Source organism: Psittacula echo (genome assembly GCF_963264785.1).
Source record: "Psittacula echo genome assembly, chromosome: 5".
NCBI classification, from domain to species: Eukaryota; Metazoa; Chordata; class Aves; order Psittaciformes; family Psittacidae; genus Psittacula; species Psittacula echo.
Window position 1 is genome coordinate 2,486,294 of NC_137739.1, and position 19,725 is coordinate 2,506,018.

At 45.0% G+C, this 19,725-nt stretch overlaps 1 protein-coding gene across 1 annotated transcript in view; it reads left to right on the forward strand.

Moving 5' to 3' along the window:
* Positions 1 to 19,725, forward strand: part of CACNA1H (calcium voltage-gated channel subunit alpha1 H) — a gene marked incomplete at both ends in the record, with an annotated part of 234,841 nt that overhangs the window by 176,606 nt on the left and 38,510 nt on the right. Inside the window, 5 exons of the mRNA XM_080619099.1 lie at positions 9,767 to 9,918; positions 10,920 to 11,105; positions 11,735 to 11,852; positions 13,466 to 13,621; positions 18,191 to 18,281. Coding sequence (XP_080475225.1) covers positions 9,767 to 9,918; positions 10,920 to 11,105; positions 11,735 to 11,852; positions 13,466 to 13,621; positions 18,191 to 18,281 — 703 coding nt within the window. The remainder of the gene's footprint in view (positions 1 to 9,766; positions 9,919 to 10,919; positions 11,106 to 11,734; positions 11,853 to 13,465; positions 13,622 to 18,190; positions 18,282 to 19,725) is intronic.

Consider the following 19,725-nt stretch of genomic DNA (forward strand, 5'->3'; position numbering starts at 1 on the left):
AGAGGCACTTCCTTGCTTGCACCCAGCACTGGAGGAATGATCAGGCTTTCATTGTCTTCCATTCAGGCATATATCAGTGTATGAGCACTGACAGGGATGACCAGTTCTCAGAGTCCACACTGAAGTATCTCTCCCCAGGTAAGCTATTACAGTGCTCCAGTGTATTGCTGGAGGTGTTCATCCTTGGTTGTTAGCTGGAGAGTTGGCTCCTTCCTCCTGTGACTTGTTTAATAACTAGACCTGAGCACTTCTAGCCCTGTCTGGGGGGTATTTTATAGGATTTGGGTGGGTTTTTTTCATTTTCAGGCTTATTTTTATAGCCATCTGTCAGGCCAAGTGATCCTCCATCAGGATATAATCCAACTGATTAGCCTACTTTTCAGGAATAGTAGCTTTAGTTTTCTATGCTACTGATAGCATTTCACATTGCCCAGGTCCTTTCCTCCTGAGGGTGGAGAAGACAGCAATTGATCTAATCCAGCTTGGCATTTGTGCCACTTGAAATGAAATTGCATTTTGCTGAATGAAACTGAGAAATGGGGAAGTAATACGGCAAATATGTGATGCCATGTGGGACCTTCTCCCTGGGAAGCTTCCTAAGGAAGCTAGAGCAGAGTTGATTATCCCAGAGAACACAGACACTGATCTGTAGCTCTTGTGCAAGAGATGGAAGTGTGGCAGCCAAGGTTTCTTCTATAGAAAACCCACTCAGCCAGGAATCAATACCAAGTGAACTTGAAGGATTCCCACAAAAATCACAGACTTTAAGACTTTGGAATATGGTCCTTGTTGGATAACATCAATTTGCATGGCATTATTCTAATGCTGGAGTACATCCCGCTTGCATGCAGCTTGCTCCATTCCTCACTGATGCACAGTCTGCAGCTCCAGAAAGAGCAGTATATTTTGCCTGGCCATATGCAGTTGGGTAAGGAATTATCAGCAGTGACTTTCATGCCACAAAGCAGAGAGGTAAAAGCAATTCCACAGAGCATTAGGAGATCAAGTAGGTCAATTGAAAGGAGGAAAAATTACTATTGGCTCTCTTCAATTAAACTGTTATCGCTCCATGTGAAGGATCCCATTTAGAGGAAGGCATAAAACCTGAGAGTGGAGGTGATGGGGAGAATAAATTCTCCATTTTTAATTCCAGAGCTGGAGAGTGAGCATTCATCAGTAGGCATGAGCAGGAGAGCTCTCTTTCCTTCTATTTCCAGCCTACTTTTAAGGAGAGCCCATTTGAAAAGCTCTCAGTGCAAACTCATCTAAGTCACAGCTTTTAGCAGAGACACTAATGACACCTAAACCCTTTCTGAGAAAGGCTTTTGGTTCTGAGAGGTTGTGGTGTGCGGCTGTTAAACACAGGGCAGAAGGCACCTCAAAAGAGCAAACATCTTGGTGACCAGGGCAGTCTTCTAGGAGCTAGGGCATCCTGGTTCAAGTCCTTGGTCCCTTTCCAAGGACAGAGACCCTAAATAATATTCTGTTGTGCTTTTGTGCATGGGGAAAACACCAGCCAAAATGTGTTTCCTAGTAAGAGGAGTTATGTCATATGAAGGCAAGACAATTTCCATGGTTTGAACCACAGTCTAGATTGACTAAACCAGCTTAAAGTTGATTTTAAGACAGCGAGTCCTATGTTGTAGTAAATAAACTGCATCAAAATGGTTGACAAAGGGAATATTTTCAAAAGCAGAAATGGAAAGGCCCACTTGTGTTATTCTTCAGATTCATTTTTAAGGGCAGGGAATGCAGAGGAGGAAAGAATCCAGGTCTTGAATTGCTTGGGGTATTTTTGCTTGTTTGCTTTGCTGGTTTGTTTACTTACCTTAGAAATAGCAGAATATCTTGTTTGGTCTTTGACAACCAAAAAAGGGGAGAATAATAAAGGTCATAATGTAGCCTTCACATTTGCTAGCAGTTCTCCTACTGATGTCACCTACGTTCCCTGATGACTCTCTGCTTCAGCTGCGACCTTCTGGCTCTTCAAACTCCCTCTAAGAGGAAGGACCTTTTCCCAGTCTGCTCCAGAGGTGTTAGAATGGAATGGCTGTAAATAAGAACAAGCATAGAGCTTGCAAAGAGGAGGGCAACTTTGTCACTTCTGCACAGAATTGCTGCAGGATTGAGTCCCTGATTGTCACTGCTTCCTGCCTTGCCCCATTTCTGGGCCGGGGGATGTTCATGTTTGTTATTACAGTTAAACCATACTCCCCACGCTTCATGACTCCTGTGTGGAACTTGTTCCACATCCCAGCCCAGCCAGGGCTGCATTGACAGAGCCTGCAGATGCCCCCAAAATCACATGGACTTATATACATAGGATATATTCAGGTATGAAATTTGCTGTCTGCTTGTAGTGCAGCTTCTTTCCTGGGGGTATTTTTCAGTCACCAGCCCTCAGCTGGTGACCCACCAGCACAGGCTGGGTGGTAGTTGGGAAGGGACATACAGGTCTCTATAACTGCACTGTTTCTGTATCCCAGTGTCAATCTGCAGTGGTATTTGGGATGTTCTTCTCCCAGACATGTAGAGCACGGGGTGTTTGGGGGAGGCAGGACAGAGTTCCTCCCCCTGGGTGATAAATACCTGCTGGGACAGAGTCAAGAGAGCCCAGATGCTGGCACATAGAGCATCTGCTTTCATGCGGAATGGCTGATTACATTGTTTTGGACAAGATAAATAATGAATAGCCTCAGGGGTGCTGCAGGTGACAGATTCTCCTCCACGCTACATTAAGCATTTAGAAACTTCAGCTTGGGCCTGTCCCATGCCATGCCTGGTTGGTGGGATGACTTTGGAGAGGTCTGAGCTTGTGCCCAGGAGGGCAAATGCTGCTGATGTCTGTGTCTCCTTTGGCCAAAATTTGCTCTGTAGCAAAATGCCTGTGATGTGACTGTTAATTATAGCTCCTGAGCCATGTGCAGAGCCTACCTGAAGAGACTAAGGTTCCTCTTTAGTTGAATTTGCTATAGGAAAAGGGTAGAGGCGAGAAACTGGTGTTTGATGTGAGTTTTCAAAGGAGTGAGTGTGCAAGAAACACAGCTGAGGGTTTCAAATCCAAAGCTTGAGCTTGTATGTTGTGGTTTCTCCCCAGCCAGCAACTAAGTACCACGCAGCAGCTTGCTCACTTCCCCCCACAGTGGGATGGGGAGGGGAACAGGGAAAAGGTCAAACCTGCACGCTGAGATAAGAACAGTTTAATAGTTGAATTAAGGTGAAATATAATAATAATGGGAAATAAAAAGAGGAATAAAAGCAAAGGACAAGTGATGAACAGAACAGTTGTTCACCACCCGCTGACCAGTGTCCAGCCTGTCCTCGAGCAGCAATCAGCAGCCCCTGGCCAACTCCCCACAGTTTCTATACTGAGCATGAGGCTCTGTGGTATGGAATATCCCTTTGGCTCATTTGGATCACGTGTCCTGGCTCTTCGTCCTCCCAGCTTCTCGTGTCCTTCCTTGCTGGCAGAGCATGAGAGACTGAAAAGTCCTTAACTATGGTAAGCGCTGCTCAGCACCAACTAAAACCTCGGTGTGTTATTAATATTATTAAAGCCAAACCACAGCACTGCACCAGCTACTAGGAAGAAAATGAACTCTGTCCCAGCTGAAACCAGAGCATTGGAAGAGTGTGAGGATCTGGAGATCGCTCTAGATGCAGGTGAGCTGTGGTGCATGTGGAGGAGAGGACCACAGGGTGCCATGAGGACTGGAATAACTCAGTCACCTCCAAGCAGAGGGGATAAAAGGAGGCAGGCTGTGAGTTAGAGATCTCTGCACTTTCTTGATGGGTTAAACCCAGCCTCCAGCAGTCTTGTGCAATGTTTTATCTAATCCTTCATCCTACATTCAGAAGGCACATGGGTCCAGGCTACCAGACTGATGCTTGCTGCCTAGCACAATGGGAGTCTGCCTGTGATATTAATATTACACACTCATTCCATACATGTTCTAGCTTTTTTAGAAAAAGAGGAATATTTTGTAATTCTGAGCTCTTAGCAATTCCATTGGTTTTGTCCCCTCGTGTGGTACCACTGCTTCAACCTCATTTAAGCTATTTTCCACCATTTTTGGACAATACTTCTTATTAAAAAAGTCTAATCCCTCCCAAAGCATCTCTTTAATCTGTCCCAGAAAACTGGCTTTCACAGTGGCATGTAAACCCTACAAATGGAGTATGGAGCCAGTAATCCATCAGTTAAACCGATTAGTTATGTAGGAGGCTCTATGCTCAGTGAGTAAAGCAAGAGGGCTTTACTGTCACTCCATAGAGGAAAAGCTGACCCAAGTATAACTCCGTAGCTTTACACTGAAGATTCAAGGGCTTCCTGCTGATCTTGTGGCTGGGGTGGACTGCTGGTTGCAGTGTCTTGGTTCTCCTCTCAGGTGAGTGAGCACAGACGTTCATCACAAGATGAAGAAGTGAAGCGTAATGCTGCACTGCCAGGAAGCACTGTCTGCCCCCTCCACTGTGAGAGGAGGAGAATTGCACTGTGGTTGGCAGCCCTTTGCATAGTTTTGGGAGCCTGTTGCCTTTTTGAAGCTGGTGACATCATGACTGAGGTTGCAGGTATCTTGGTATCACCTGTGTATTATAGAATGTGTGAAGCAGATCTTAAAATCCCCATAATTAGGTTTCCTTTCAATAGAGTGGAGCAGAACTTTTGCACCCCCTTCCCACAGATCAGGCAGAGCCAGAGCTGACACCACTGCCTGGCCTCTGGAAGGCAGGAGCTTGTATTTAGAATCAGGAGCAGAATGTGACAAGTCCCAGAGGGAGAATAAGTCCTTGAAGCGAGATCTGCTCCTTCTGGTGTTCTGTGCATCACTGGTACTTGTTCTTTGCTAGGAAGTATCAGAAGTTCATCCTTTAGTCCTTGGGCACAGCTTGCAAATGCCTTTGCAACCTCTTAGTTGCTTAGTGCTGGGCAAATTAATTGGTGCTGCACTGATTGCTATGGTTTGGGTTTATTCATTTAAAAAGTTGTGTGGGTTTGATTTTTCCTCCCTCTTCCATCTCATTGTAATTACCCTGAATTCCTACTCTGCCTCTCTCATGCATTCCCTTTGGATTTTTAAGCAGAGGAATGGGGATGATTCCAGAGCCTGCAGACAGGTTGAAATCCCTTGCAATGGAATAACTGGCAATTGGAAAACTACAATCTCTCAAAACTGGGCTGAAGAGAGAAAATACGGAGCATCCGGAAGCAAAGCAGGAGCTGACAGTTCATTATGTCTCTTCATCCCAGTCAGAGTCTCTGCAGAGCAAACTTAAAACTATAAAGCAGAAAAGCCAACATAAACAAGTGCTCCAAATCCCATTGACAGCTTTAGACCCAGGACTAGAGAGAAAAAAACAACCCAAGTGCAAAGGATGTTTATGAGACTAAATGTTCTGGATTTGTTTACCACTCCTCTGTGTCTCTGCCAGCCTCAGCGCTCCCGGTTCAGGAGGAGCCGAACTGGCTGCTTTGGGCTTGGAGGGGGGGATTTCAGAAGCAAAGCATGTCTTTGATTCTGGAAGCTTCCTTCTCTCTTCATTCAGCAGGAGGAACCAGGTGTCCAACAGCCCTTTCTCCAGCGTGATGCAGGTAGAATCATGGAATGATACACTAGTTAGGGTTGGAAACGACCTTAAGATCATCCAGTTCCAACCCCTCTACCATGGGCAGGGACGCCTCGCACTAAACCATGTCACCCAAGGCTCTGTCCAGCCTGGCCTTGAACACTGCCAGGGATGGGGCAGCCACAGCTTCTCTGGGCACCCTGTGCCACCGCCTCAGGACCCTCACAGTAAAGAACTTCTTCCTTAGATCCAATCCAAACTTCCCCTGTTTAAGTTTTAACCCATCACCCCTTGTCCTGTCACTACAGTCCCTGATGAAGAGTCCATCCCCAGCATCCTTGTAGGCCCCCTTCAGACACTGGAAGGCTGCTCTGAGGTCTCCACACAGCCTTCTCTTCTCCAGGCTGCACAGCCCCAACTTTCTCAGCCTTTGTACGGGAGGTGCTCCAGCCCCTGATCATCCTCATGTCCCTCCTCTGGACTTGTCATGAGGTATGATTGTATCTACTCAGTATCAGAGCAAGGCCTGGTGCCAGCCTGCTGGTGCTTGAACCTAAGCTGTATACAATAGGTGATTGTGGATGCAACAATCAAGAGACACGAGGTAGAAAACAGATGAGGGAAAAAAGAGGCACAAAGAGATATCCTTGAAGAACTGCAGTAATTCACTTGCACAAAGAGAATCTCAGAATGCAGATCCTACTCCTGTTCTTCATCCTCTCCTTGGAGGGAGCCATCAATAATTTGACCATTACGGGTTTCTTTTATTGAATTTCTCCTGATTCCAGGAAGGCTCCGGGCTTGTGCTGTGTCTTGCTGCAACCAGAAGTGTCAGATTCTCAGAAAGAGCTTCATCTGCCGAGGTTTTCAGACCCAAGCTATTTAGAAAAGGATTTTTTTTGGCTGTTTATCTGAACTCAGAATGAACTGTTGAAAAGTTTGAGGCTTGTCCCTAATAGAAACGTGGGTTTGAATCACTGAAATATCCCGCAGCATAAATGCAGCCTTCAAAGTGAGCAGAGCTGGTTGTGCTTTCTTGGGACATGTTTTGCCTGGAGTCAAGGCTATTACTTTAAGTTCATTTCAAGGATATGGAAATCTTACAAATGGATCCCATACAGTTTCTGCCCTTCTCTCTAATGGTGGGAAACTTACTCCTGCAACCAAAGGACAAGGATTCATTGGAATTTGAAATCTGTAACATTTGTACTCAGATCTGAACCTTTTTGAGCATTGCCTGGAACCCACCAGTGGGACCTGGGGGTTAAACCACTGTCTCTGCTTGTTTCTGCTGACTGTCCCCAGCATGGCAGTTCCCATTCCAGCCTCTACTTCTGGCACTGAGGACCCTTGTACCAGCAGGACACCACTGCCCGCCATTCCTGAGTGGTTTGTAGCCTCATACAACCTGGCTGCCTTTGGGCCATTCTCTATTTAGCCTGACCTGTTTCTGAAACCCTGGACCAATGTAAAGGTCGATCATCACAGCAGGAGAAGATGTGGAGATACCCAAAGCTGATGAGGGTTGTGCTCCCTCACTGTCATTTGAAAAGGAAGTTTTCACTGATGCTGTTTGGAGCCTTGTGATGGGTGAGTAGTTTCACTGTCAGAGTTGTTCAGGTTTGCAAAGTTATTTGGCAAAAAGCAAATAATACCAGTTTAGAGCTGCCTTCTTGGAAGTGCATTGTTTTGATGCCAACCTTTGTTGATTCATCATTGCTTGCTAGAAAGGAAGTTGCATTTCTTGACACAACCACGTCTCAAGCAAAAAGCCTGAAGTTTCCTTTTTGGAGACGGTCAAAACAAGACACTGCAGCGATTTTCAAGTTTTGTTGCGACTTCATTTTCTTCCAGCCAGGAAGTTTGACAAAAATAATCCTTACCATGAAAAGTTTTGTGTTCAGCAAATCAACATTTTTGTGTTTTTCCCAGAGAAAAAACACTCCTGGAAAAAATCCTGCTTTGGGGTTGGTTTAAATTTGAACAAACCAACAGTGTCTCCTAGTGGCTGACGCCAGGGGAATGGCCAAATCTATCTTGTCTCTAAGTGTCTCTTCCTTGACTCTCCTTCTAATCTTTGCTCATCAGAGAGGGAAAGAGATGAGAAATGAACTGTGCTTTCAGCAGCACACCATTCTATAAGCCATACAGATCTCTGTGCCAGGCTGTTTGAAGTCTCCAGTTGTTGTTGAAAGAAGGTAATGATGTTTGAAGGCTGTGGCACTGGACGCTTGGCTCATCTGCTGGTCAGCTTCCACTCTAATAACACAAAAGCTCCCAGCAGCAGCCTAGCCAGCATGCAGGGCTATCCATCCTTGGGTCCTGCCTCGGTGTCCACACATGTGCTCCACACATCTCACCTTACAGCAGTCCTTGTCACCAAATTAGTTCTGCCTCGCACCAAATATGATCACTAAAGGATAACTGTGTGCACTTCTGGTATTCTCAACATAAGAAGGACATGGAGCTGTTGGAGCAAGTCCAGAGGAGGCAACGAAGATGATCAGGAGCTGAAGTCCCTCCCCTATGGATACAGGCTGAGAAAGTTGGGGCTGTTCAGCTTGGAGAAGAGAAGCTGCGTGAACACCTTGGAGCAGCTTCCAGTATCTGAAGGGAGCCTACAAGGATGCTGGAGAGGGACTCTTCATCAGGCACTGCCCAAGCTGCAGCTTCATTGCTGTTATTTGTGACATTCATTTCCCAGCCTCACTATGCTAAAGAACCATCCTCAGCCTGCCATGAGCACCCTGTCCCAAGGAGCCCTCAGGCTGCAAGGATTGAGTGAGTTATTTTGCTTCTTGTCAAGAATTCCCTGGTATAACCCCAGCTGAAGGGAGACCAAGCCCACCAGCATGAACACACCAGCCATGTGCTGCTCCTCACAAATAGCTTAGTGCACTGTGAGTGTGACGTTCCATCACCACTGTCCTTACAGCAGGACAGGCCCTGAGAGCCCACAAGGCTATTTCAGGCTCTGCTGAGGAGCTGCTTAGATGCCATCGTACAACAGTCCTTCTCTTAGACATGTTTTCACTGCTCAGGTTGTTTTGGCATCATCAGGGAAGGGAATAGGATGGAGAGCACTGATGATCGTTAGGGAATTGCTGTCCCTGCAGCAAGGGAGGTGTGAGGAGGGCAGCCTGGTGATCATGTTGAGGTGTACCATGTACCATCTGAGCCACTTCTTGCTGGAGACTAAGGAACTGAAAATTGCACAGTCCTTCCCCTGGTGTCCCTTAGTAATTAGCATATATGGATTATAATCATGAAGACTGAGGCTTTTAGTGCTCTTTCTCCTGGATAAATGGTTGAGCAGAAGACAGTCTATTGCATAAAGTAATTTAGCCCATGAATGATGGTTCATTAGCAGCCCACAGACTGTCACTGCCCATAGTAGGGGATGTGTGGGCTCTTCCTGTATTCTAGTTAACTCTTTCACCTTCTTCTTCAGTCATCAAGGATTCAGTTTGCAGAGCATGGAGTTAAATGTGGCTGTGCCATAGTACTACAATGGTCTTCCGCCTTCAGAGCCTCAAATAATGCAACAACATCCCAAAGAGACTGCCATCTTTTAACAAAGTGTCAAATGATGGATGGGAAATAAAAGAAGCTATTATCAGTCAGGAGATGAGTCAGATATGAATATAACACCTTTTTTCCTAGACAATATTATTACACTGAGGAGATGAAAAAGACTCATTTTCTTTTGCAAAGAACAAGGAAGAGGCCTTGAGCATTAGAAATGCGCACTGCAGAGCCTGCTGCTGTGTGAGGGAGCAGCTCCAGTAAGTGAGCAAACCCCATCCCACCTTTTGCTGTGCCATGGTTTGGAGCCTGAGTGCTGGGCTGCACCTGCACTTCCCAGGAAAGGAAGTCTTGGGCTCTGTCTGGAAAGCGAGATCATAGTGCAAGGTAATTTGGTGCTTGTGATGGAAGAATCAGCTCTTGGATTTAAGCTGCATCCACTCTTAGGGAAGGCAAGGGCAATAAATACTTCAAGGGAAATAAAACTATTGATTCTACTGACTTTCCCTGGTATTGTTCTACAACTGCTCCAGAAACGGGCTGGGATTCTGTGTTTCCAACAAGACCCACAGGGACTGTCCATGAAGCTTTTCTGTTATTCCTCTCAGACACTTAATCTATCGCTGTGGCTCTCTGTGCTTCTGTTTGACCATGTTGCTTTTTTGCCCCATAGCCAGATGAGTTGACCAATGCCTTGGAGATCAGTAACATCGTCTTCACAAGCATGTTTGCCCTGGAGATGCTCCTGAAACTCCTTGCCTTTGGCCTCTTTGGCTACATCAAGAACCCATACAACATCTTTGATGGGATCATAGTTGTCATCAGGTCAGTGCCAGTTCTTCCTCCACTGTGGTTTGTCTCCCAAGGGCTCAGACCAGTTGGGGATTGGGATGGGGAACAGGAATGATGTGGCATGTGCTAATCCAAGGCTCACTGGCTATGATATACTATAATTATCCTGGCCTTTCAGATTTCTGTCATTAGAAGGCCTGTCCAAAGTAAATGGACCTGGCAGATGGAGAACAAAGTCTATTTATGCCAAACATCTGGCACTGTGGCCAGTTTTCCACTGAAGTGCAGTATGGCTGGTCCTGGGAAAGGAGTCCTGTGAGCGTCCCTATCCCAGCAGCATGCCTTCCCTCTCCCAAGTTAACACATAACTCAGGCCAGAATAGGACAAGCAGGACAGTAGGAGAGGGCACTGTCCTCTCCAGGGGAACACTACCAGCATAACCTGGGGATGTCAAATCATGTGGGTGAGAAGCTTGTGCAGCATCTCTTAGTGCTGGGTTTCTTTCTGGTGGTGCTGTTCAACCCTTGATGAGTAATTTGGGGCTGAGAAGTCAAGGGAGACGCAGAAGGTGTAAACCAGGATAGCTTCAGTTTGTCCATCCCTTTCATTCAGAGAAGTGAGAAGCAATAGAGGCCCAGAGCAAAAGCCAGTCTGTGGCTTGATCAAACCAACGCACCCCAACAAATGTAAAAGCCTCTGGAGATAAGCTTGGTACAAAACTGTGATCCACATTTTGTGACAGATTGTAGTGATGCCGACCAGCAGGAGACATGCTGTGCTGTGAAAAGTCACAGAAAGCAAGGGAATTAAAGACTCAAGAAACTAGCTATAAAGGATGGAGGTTATGCATGTGCATGTGAATCTGCACAAGTGGGAAGTGAAGGTGTTTTTCAGAAGCAAGAAAGAAGGTGGCAGATAAACTACCCCTTTACAGCTTCTGGTGGTGTGATATCCTCTAAAAAGCCAGGCTGCCCAAAGCTTTCACAGTAGAGAACTGATGCTTCTAGCTCTTGTCCTTGTGGTGTTCCTGCAGTGTGTGGGAGATCATTGGTCAGTCGGATGGAGGCCTCTCTGTGCTACGAACCTTTCGGCTGCTCCGCGTGCTGAAACTGGTGCGCTTCATGCCTGCCCTCCGTCGCCAGCTCGTGGTCCTGATGAAGACAATGGACAATGTAGCCACCTTCTGCATGTTGCTCATGCTCTTCATCTTCATCTTCAGGTACCAGAGGCTGCAGCTGCTCTTCAGTTACTTGTTCAGCTTGCTTAAGTAATACGTAGATCAGAGTAGCAATACACTGCATTTGCTAGGCTGCCTACGTGACAGAAGTGCTCACAATAGACTGACAAGCAGACACTCAACAGACTTTTCAGTCTCAGTTTCACATGCAGTACTGTAATTCCATAGATGAATGAAGCACACAAACAGGCAACATTTCCTCTGGAATTCCTGGGAGGCTCGTTTAGCTGTGTCTCAGGAAGCTGTCAGTAACCGGACTCCAGCACTGTTATATTTGAGATGGATGTTGTACAGACTCCAAGATTTCTGTCTGTTTGACCCTATAATGCCCCTTGGTATCCTGTTCTTGGAAACCAGTTGGATTAGGAAGCTGGCAGTGTGATTTGTCATTTTCTAGACAAAGGAGATCCCTGATTTAACTTCAGTGTAGATAATTGAAACGTGACACAGAAGAACCAAATGGCAGGGTTTGATCAGAGCTTCTTGCTGGGACATACCACCAGCACACAAAACATTGGGAGCAGAAAAATGTCCAAAAAAATCACTGCAATCCTCCCTGCAACTGTATTTCACACAATAATATGTTTCTTATGTCTTTTTTCCCACTCTAGCATCCTTGGCATGCATCTTTTTGGATGCAAGTTCAGCCTGAAAACTGATACAGGAGACACAGTTCCAGATCGAAAGAATTTTGATTCCTTACTTTGGGCCATTGTGACTGTATTTCAGGTAAGCTCTGGATCCTCTGGGAAGTTTCCAGGTGACCACCTGGACAAGTTAGTTTACTTGTAACTAGTAAACTAATAACACTCCAATAAATGTCAAATTTGTGCTGAAATGGCACTGTGGAGTTAATAGAGCAAGGTGTTTGTGTTTCTAAGTCAGCTGGTCTCTATAAACCCCGATAGAGAAGCAAAATCATCACTGTGCATTTCTGTTGTCAGTAAAAGTAAAGTCTAAGGCCTGAAAATCCTCCCTTCTTGTCCTTTCATAGAGTCAGTAAGATCAGACCCACAGTCTCGTGTCCTGTACTGTAGATCTCGTGTCTCCTTACTTGCCTTCAGCCCCTAAAAATGCACTTTACAAACAACTTCATCTAGCTGGGACAGATACTGTCACAACTCAGAGCTGGAGGTGCTGGCTGTATATGCTGGGAGCTTCTTTATATAAAAAAGTTGTGTTTCCTCTGCAAACAAAATCTGTTCTGTGCTTGAAATTACTGGCATATTCCACACTGGAGCAATAAGCTGCTATTTCCAAGACATCCTAAATATAAGGATTAGTCTTTTCTTTTCAAAGGCTCAGGCTACAGAGCCCAAGTACAGCAAGTGGAGCACAATGGAGCAGTGTTAAGCTAAGTTTCTGAATGTAGAGTAGATGTTCACCACAATATCACTTAAGGTAGAAACCAGTCCTGAGTCTTCACTGTGAAGAATAAAACTTCTGACAAGGTTTTTCTTCTTACAAAGGAGCAAGGCAAAAATCAGCATTAGTCCCACAGCTCCACATTTTTCTTTTACCAACATCAATACAGATTTCTGCATTTACTGTAACAGTCCCTTGGGAAATAGAACTGGCTCTGAGCACAAGGGCTCAGTCCTGCATCCCATGAAGGTTAGTGAGTGGCATGACTCAGTCCTAACCCCAAAGCTGCCTCTTTTTTAGGAGGGTTGGAGGCCATTTCATTGTAAGCATGAATTGATGTGGAGCACGAATCTGTCGTCCATTTCTCTTAGGTCCCAGGATTTTTGAGCTTCAGAAAAGTGGGAATCCCTGAGGAAGGTCCCTTGGAGCAAGGCTTTGTAAAGATGTGCGTTTTTTTGCCCAGCTTGTCAGTGCTTTTATCTAATGGAAATCACTTTGCATCCCTGAGTTTCTTGAGCCACCCAGTGTCATTTATCTCATCAAATACCATGTCCTTTACCCTTTCCTTCAGCTCCAGATGCCTTATAAAGAGCAGCCCAAAAGGAGACAACAGCTCTGGCCTCAGATCTTTTATCTTCTGATGGTTATCAAAGGAGGCAATACCACCACCAAATTAGGGAACTTGTACCAGCACATCTTTCATGCTGCCCTATCTAGAATCTGAACTAGTCGTGTCTATGGGCAGCAGTGTACTAGATCTTCCTGCAGAGAGGGGAATTTTGGCCAGAAGACAGCTCTCACATGCAAAGATCTAAATAAAGGAATGTTTTACTGTCTCTTTTCATGAGACCTGTTAATGCTTATGCTTAGAAAAGGTCAAAAGGAGAGGAAAAAATGGATGAGTCAGTATCTGAATGCATCTGCTGTGTATGAGAGGAGTGGAGTAATTAGAGAGTCTTTCTTTCACCTCTTTGCAGATCCTGACTCAAGAGGACTGGAACGTGGTCCTGTACAATGGGATGGCATCTACATCCTCATGGGCAGCACTCTACTTTGTGGCCCTGATGACCTTTGGCAATTATGTGCTCTTCAACCTTCTTGTTGCCATCCTGGTAGAAGGCTTCCAGGCAGAGGTAAGAGATCTGAGCAGAGGGAGAGAGAACACTGAGATACATGTAGGTGAGTGTATAGGAGTGAATGCATGTCAGCACAAATGTCTAGCCATCAAGCAGCCCTGAATGTAAACTTAAGGGATGTAGATGAGCTGCATGGGCATGTGAAGCTCTTGTGAATCTCTCTTTGCAAATAAGACCCCCTGGACTTAGCGTGGGACTTGAGAGACCAACACTTTGGTTGATCTGCTGCAGGATCTGTTGTGTGGCCTAGAGGAAATGCTTTAGGATTGGTTTAACTTACCAGATCTCCCATCTGTCCTGTTTTTTGTGCTTCATTATGATGGGCTTCAGGCCTTCAATGGAGCCAGTGCTAGTCACAGGGACCAAAGTATGATGTGAACTGGTTCTCAGACCAGGCCTTTCCTTGTGACTCTGTGCCTTATGTGTTATTGGAGGCTAGTAGCCCAGCTGTTCAGAAGCTGTGTTGCAAGGCTACAAACATTAAAGTCTGAGATACTTTGGATGATGAAGGACATGGAAATGCTAAAAAGATTTTTACCTGTACCTGAAAATAATGTCAGTATCAGATCAGTGAGCAGGGAATTTAGGATAAACTGCAGCATCTCCTCTCATGTGGAAAGAATTAGAGAAATGATATGCCATGTCCTGATGTGAGCTAGTCGTGAACATCAGCAGCTGTGCAGTCAAGCCTGTGCCGCATGATCCAGAGCAGCAGCTCACACTGGTATGGGTGGTGTAAGTGCTATAATACTGGTGTGAGTGGGGGGCCCTGCAGCCTCCTAAGTTTTCCTCCCCACTGGCAAGTACCTTCCAGATTTGCTTTAAGCATCCTGAGAGAGTGAAACCAGCCATTCCCTGCCCTGTCCTTCTCTTCTTCATCTTCCTTTCAGATCACAGCAAGTCCATGTGGGGGAGATTTAAACTGAGGATGATCTGGTTTGGTTATAAGTGTAACAATGTATGTGCATATATACATTATCCAGAAACTAGAAATTATTTTGAGACTTAGCAAAACTCAGCCAGTCCCTGTTAAAGCAGAGGACAGTGGCATCAAAGGGGCTTACATCATGCTTTGGAGTTTTATTAATTATTACTTCTTTATTTCCTCAATCATCAAGAAGGGCAAGTTTGCTCAGTGCCAGAGTGGCTTCAGAGACACAGGCTCAGAAAGGGAGAAAATGGCTTCAGTTTTCACTGCTTTGGCTCCCAAGGGAAAGAGGAGAAAGAAATTATCTTTATAGGATATTTTATTTCCACTTGTCATTTTTCCCCCAGAGTTGGTGTCGTGCTCTCATCTGCAGGATTTAGATCACACTTAAACCAACCTCATCACATTCAGACCAAACTTCACTGACCATGGAAAAGAATTGAAATATTCATAGACCAAAAATTCCTTCAAGCCAACACAGTCACATTTATGTCTTTCAAGGATGTATGTAGAGATTCCTTATTAAAACATCCCTCTAGGTTCCTCACAGCACTAACAGAGGAAAACTAATTGAAACAACAGAAGCCAAGCCACAGTATGGAAACAGCAGCCTTGCTCTATGTCACTCATGGCGGTTTCATGGATGCTGAGAGTGATGAGTCCACCTGCACACGCAGAGACGACACAAGTAGAAGACACAAAGCTCATTGCTTTCAAAACAAACAGCTCTGCACTGCATTAGTGGGCATTTTAATGTCTTGTACAATGCGTTCCATGCCCTGAAGATCCAACACAGCTTGCCAGGAAGACAAGAAGGTCTTTTTCCAGGAACAAGCCTGTATTCCATGTGTGGGTGACTAGAGCTTGTGCTGACACTGCTTGTTTCCAGATTGCTGTCATTTTCTCAGTGTCACTGATCTCAGTATCTCCCAACTTTACTCTGGATACTACAGCACCTTTACATCTGGTTCTAGTGCAGCCTGTGGCAGATGGAGGTGGACATTTTAGCTGCCAACCAAATAAAACCAAAGCAAAGGAATTGCCGCTGTTTGTACAGGCTCTGCAGTAGTTGCCATCTTCCAGCCTAGAAAGGATTTTCCTTTAGGAGCATTGTAGCTGTATTTAGAGTGGTTGTGCTCAGACTCAGTCCTGCTAGAAAATGACACAGGCTGTAGCAGACTAAAGATGTGCTAAAAGATTTTCCTAAACTGGATGCAGAAAGAACCAATACATATGCTTAACATACCATAAGCCATATAGTAGCTCAGAGTATTCAGTGGCCAGATATGCTCAGATTACACCAACCAGCAAATCTGGGGTTAAAAAGAGGACAAGCCAGGGATATCCAAACAGACAATAACCAGTCTGTGTGTGACCCAATGGACTGGAAACTGTCAGCTTGAGCTCCTGCTCAATCAATCCTACATTTAGGCACAGAGAGCCCTCTTCTAGCAGTTTGCATCCTTTCCTGATTGCTATAAGGCAGAAGAAAGAAAGTTCTCTCCCCTCTGCAACCTGGCAGCTTGCAGGTCTCTGTACAGTACAGATCCCATTCCTTGCTTGCCCTCTTGGAGGCTGGATCACCTGCTAATGTGAAGGCAGAAATGAGCAGCCTCATGCAATACCCTCTGAGTGTATGATTACAGACCTTGCTCAATAGCTGTCGTTTTCTTGCTCAAGCTTAATGGCTCCTTTTGGAGCTGTTACAGCCCATGATTTAAACGTGTGTAAGCAGTAGTTTTCAAAGCTTGTATTATTCACTCACTGCTGCCTCTGAAAAGGCCAGCAACCACAGGCATGACATTTGCAGGGCACATTTTGCTCTCCAGTTCCATTTATTATAAATCTTGACATCAAGCTTACAGGCTTTGTCAGTTGTCTCATATTAGCTGTGCTACAGAAAACCCTTCTCAGGGCTGTATTTCAGCTGCTGGCGTTCAGTTCAAGTGCTGCACTTATAAATGTATCACTTAGCTTGGTTGTAAACCAAAGATGCTTACAGTCTCCTTGGACAACTCCCAGGAAGAAGTATCAATGGAGCTGGGTTTTCTTTTGCCTGCTTCTGTTGGGATGTTGGGAATATGGCAGAAATTCTTGGTTTGATCCTTTTGACTTTGTCTTCTTATAGGGTGATGCTCTTAGAAGTTCTAGAAGACACTGAGATGGCACTTCTTCTCCCTTTGCTCAGGTGTTTCTTTTACTCAGATGGAGAGTGACTCCTGGGAGGCTTTTGCAGCTAAGAGGATGCACATTAGAGCTGCTCCAAGCTCTAAACCATTAACAGCATCTCAAAAAGGACACTACAAATTGGACTGTGAACCACAGTACACAGTCTCAGCTTGATCTCAGGTTCTGATCTGCCTGTGGAGCAAGTTTGGCAGGAGGATCCCTAGAAAAGAATAGGCTTAAATGACCACAAAACCATTTCTAGTACATTTGTGCTTAGTACAACAAGCAGCCAGACTTCAAACAGAACCGTAATTGCATATTTGTGCTTACATTGTTCCCATGTCATTTGAAATCTATGCCAGAGCATAGAAAAGCAGAGAAACCTTCCAAAACTGTGCAGATCTTTCATCTACTCTGCAGTAGCGCTTCTGTTCCAAACCAGAGAAGATGACTAAGGGAGCTTCAGCCTTCCAGTCACCCTGGCTGGCTGCATCAGTTAGCAATACATCAGAGCTGAAACAAAGTTCACTGCCACTTCAGCACCATGTCTCTAGGAACCCTGGTGATTTGTTCAAGCATCAGTTGAGGAGCTGTGCTCCTTTTTTTTGGGATCAGCTGCTTTAATCCAGCCATTTGCTCTCAATTTGCACAGCTTTCATGCCGTCTCGATGGATCGAGCCAGAGTCATGCTGACAGCCTGCTGGAACCTCTCCTCTCTGCAGATCTCCAGAAGAGGAGAACCTGACCATAGCTCTTCTGTCCCAGACTTTTACATTATTTAGGCTGATCATTTGTAGTAGCAGAGGTAGATGTGGAAGCGAAAAATAACTGGACTTCCAGGAGAAAAGCCAGTCTGAGGGTGCTTGGCTGCTCTCTGTCCTGAGATGATGCTGTACTGCCAGGCAAGCTGGCCTCATTCCCTTCTGCCTTAGCTTCAGTGTTGCCAAGAGATTTCCCAATACAATCTCCATTGCCAGCCAGCATGAAGAAACCAAATCAGGGCTGGGTTTTCAGCTCTAAGTCAACTTTACAGTGCTGTCAAATAAAGAAGAAAAACCCTTCACCATCCTTTGACAGTAAAACCTAAGTGCTCTCAGCTGAGATCATGGAGAGTGCAAATATGGAACCTCACAATGCCAGTTTTTCTTAGCTGTGTTTTCATGTTCTCCCTTGGGATACACTGCACAATGTAGGAAACACAATGACATTGAGAGAAAAGGAGTTACAATCACAACATCATCCTTTCTGTCCAAGTATGAAAATGAATCAAAACAAGAAGAGTCTTACCCGGGATCATTTCCTAGGGAGTGTCAGAGGGAATTTGGCATTCTGCCCTGCTGGTTCTTGGGACCACACTTAAAATGACCATGGGGAGCTGAGGTATCTCTGAGCTGCCAAGTAACCCAAATGGCCTTTGTGCTGAAGCTTTAATGAATAAGGTCTGTTAATTATCCTTCTCCTCTCTGCAGGGTGATGCCAATAGGTCAGACACAGATGAGGACAAGACATCTGCCAACTTTGATGATGATTTTGAGAAGCTAAAAGACCTCCGAGCAACAGGTAGGCTTTTGTCTCTATGTTTTTCTGGGAATCTGAGAGCTACAACTCTGCTTCCACAGTCATCAACAGGGAAAAGTGGAAGAATTCATTTTATTTGGCAGTAGGTCTAATAGCTGTGTTAAGAGGGTAGCTTTTAACGTGCAAAAAGTGTAGGGGAGCTAAATGAGCATGGAGATTTCCTTTAAACAGCTGTTTTCCTAATTTAAATTACACTGGAATATTTAGCTATGTCTCCTCATTTCTTCTGGATCATCCCCACAGAATGCTTTGCTGACAGCAATAGTCACACGCTACTTCTCAGCAGCTTTTCTAATCAATCATGTTCTCATCTGTTATTTTTGGTTTCTCATACAAATGCATTTAGGTGAGGTTTGATTGATGGGAATGTTGCTGTTCATTTGTGTTACAGGAGGGCCTGGCAATTGATTTGAGATAAGGCCAATTGTACTAGAAACAAGCAATGGTAGGTGATAGCCTTCACTCTGTAGAGTTTGCAGCCAGATAGGGGACAGGAAGGGATCACAGATTGAATAGTATTGATGGTGAACAGGAGCCAGTTTAGCTCCTCTGTACTTTGTGTCTCAGTTTGGGCTCTTGTTAGGATTACTTTAAGTGCTTCTAAACCAGGATTCATTTCAGCTAAGGAAATTATATTGATTGTGGTGAACAGATGGAATTCAGCTGAGGAAAGGGCAGAAGTAATTTGTTGGGGAAGCTGAGAGAGCTGGATCACAGCAAAGTGATGGAGCTGCTTAGCCTGCAGATGAAGCAACAAATTCCAAACACAAGTGACCAAATGAATGTCCATTGCAAACAGCTGGTAAGGAACCCACAGCACCAACTATGTGCCAGTTTTGCACCAACTATTTGCTGAACAGCTTCAAGTAAGAAGAGAGTTCTAGGGGAAAGAAATATTGTCACCTCTTCTCAGGTAATACAGGAATAGAAGACAGGACTGAACTTGCCATCAACCGAAATTCCATGAGTAATTGGGTGTCTCCATGAGCCTCACAAGTGCCAACCAGTGACTAAACAGCATGAAGACATTAACAATTTTATCATAATGCTGTTGGTCTGTAAATAGATACTCTGGCAAGAGGAACGTGTATTGCAGATTAGCACATTTTGAGCTGGATCTTCCAGCCCTCAATGTGGATGGCAGTGTTCCCACAGACTTCTGTAGTGCAGATCAGGTATTTGTGCCCAAGCCAGCAACAAAACAGATGATACAACAGAAGCACAGTGAGTTATAAAAGCAGCCAGTGAAAGAAAAAGAGCAGGGGTAATGCACTCACTTGGATTTCTCACTGTAGATTTGTACTTCCCTCCTGGTGGGCACAGATGCTCCCATCCTTCCCCTTCCTTAAGACTGATCCTGAAGTTATTAAATGACAACCCACTAAATCCAGTAAAACAGGAGCTAGGTCAGCTTTAGTTTTGGGTT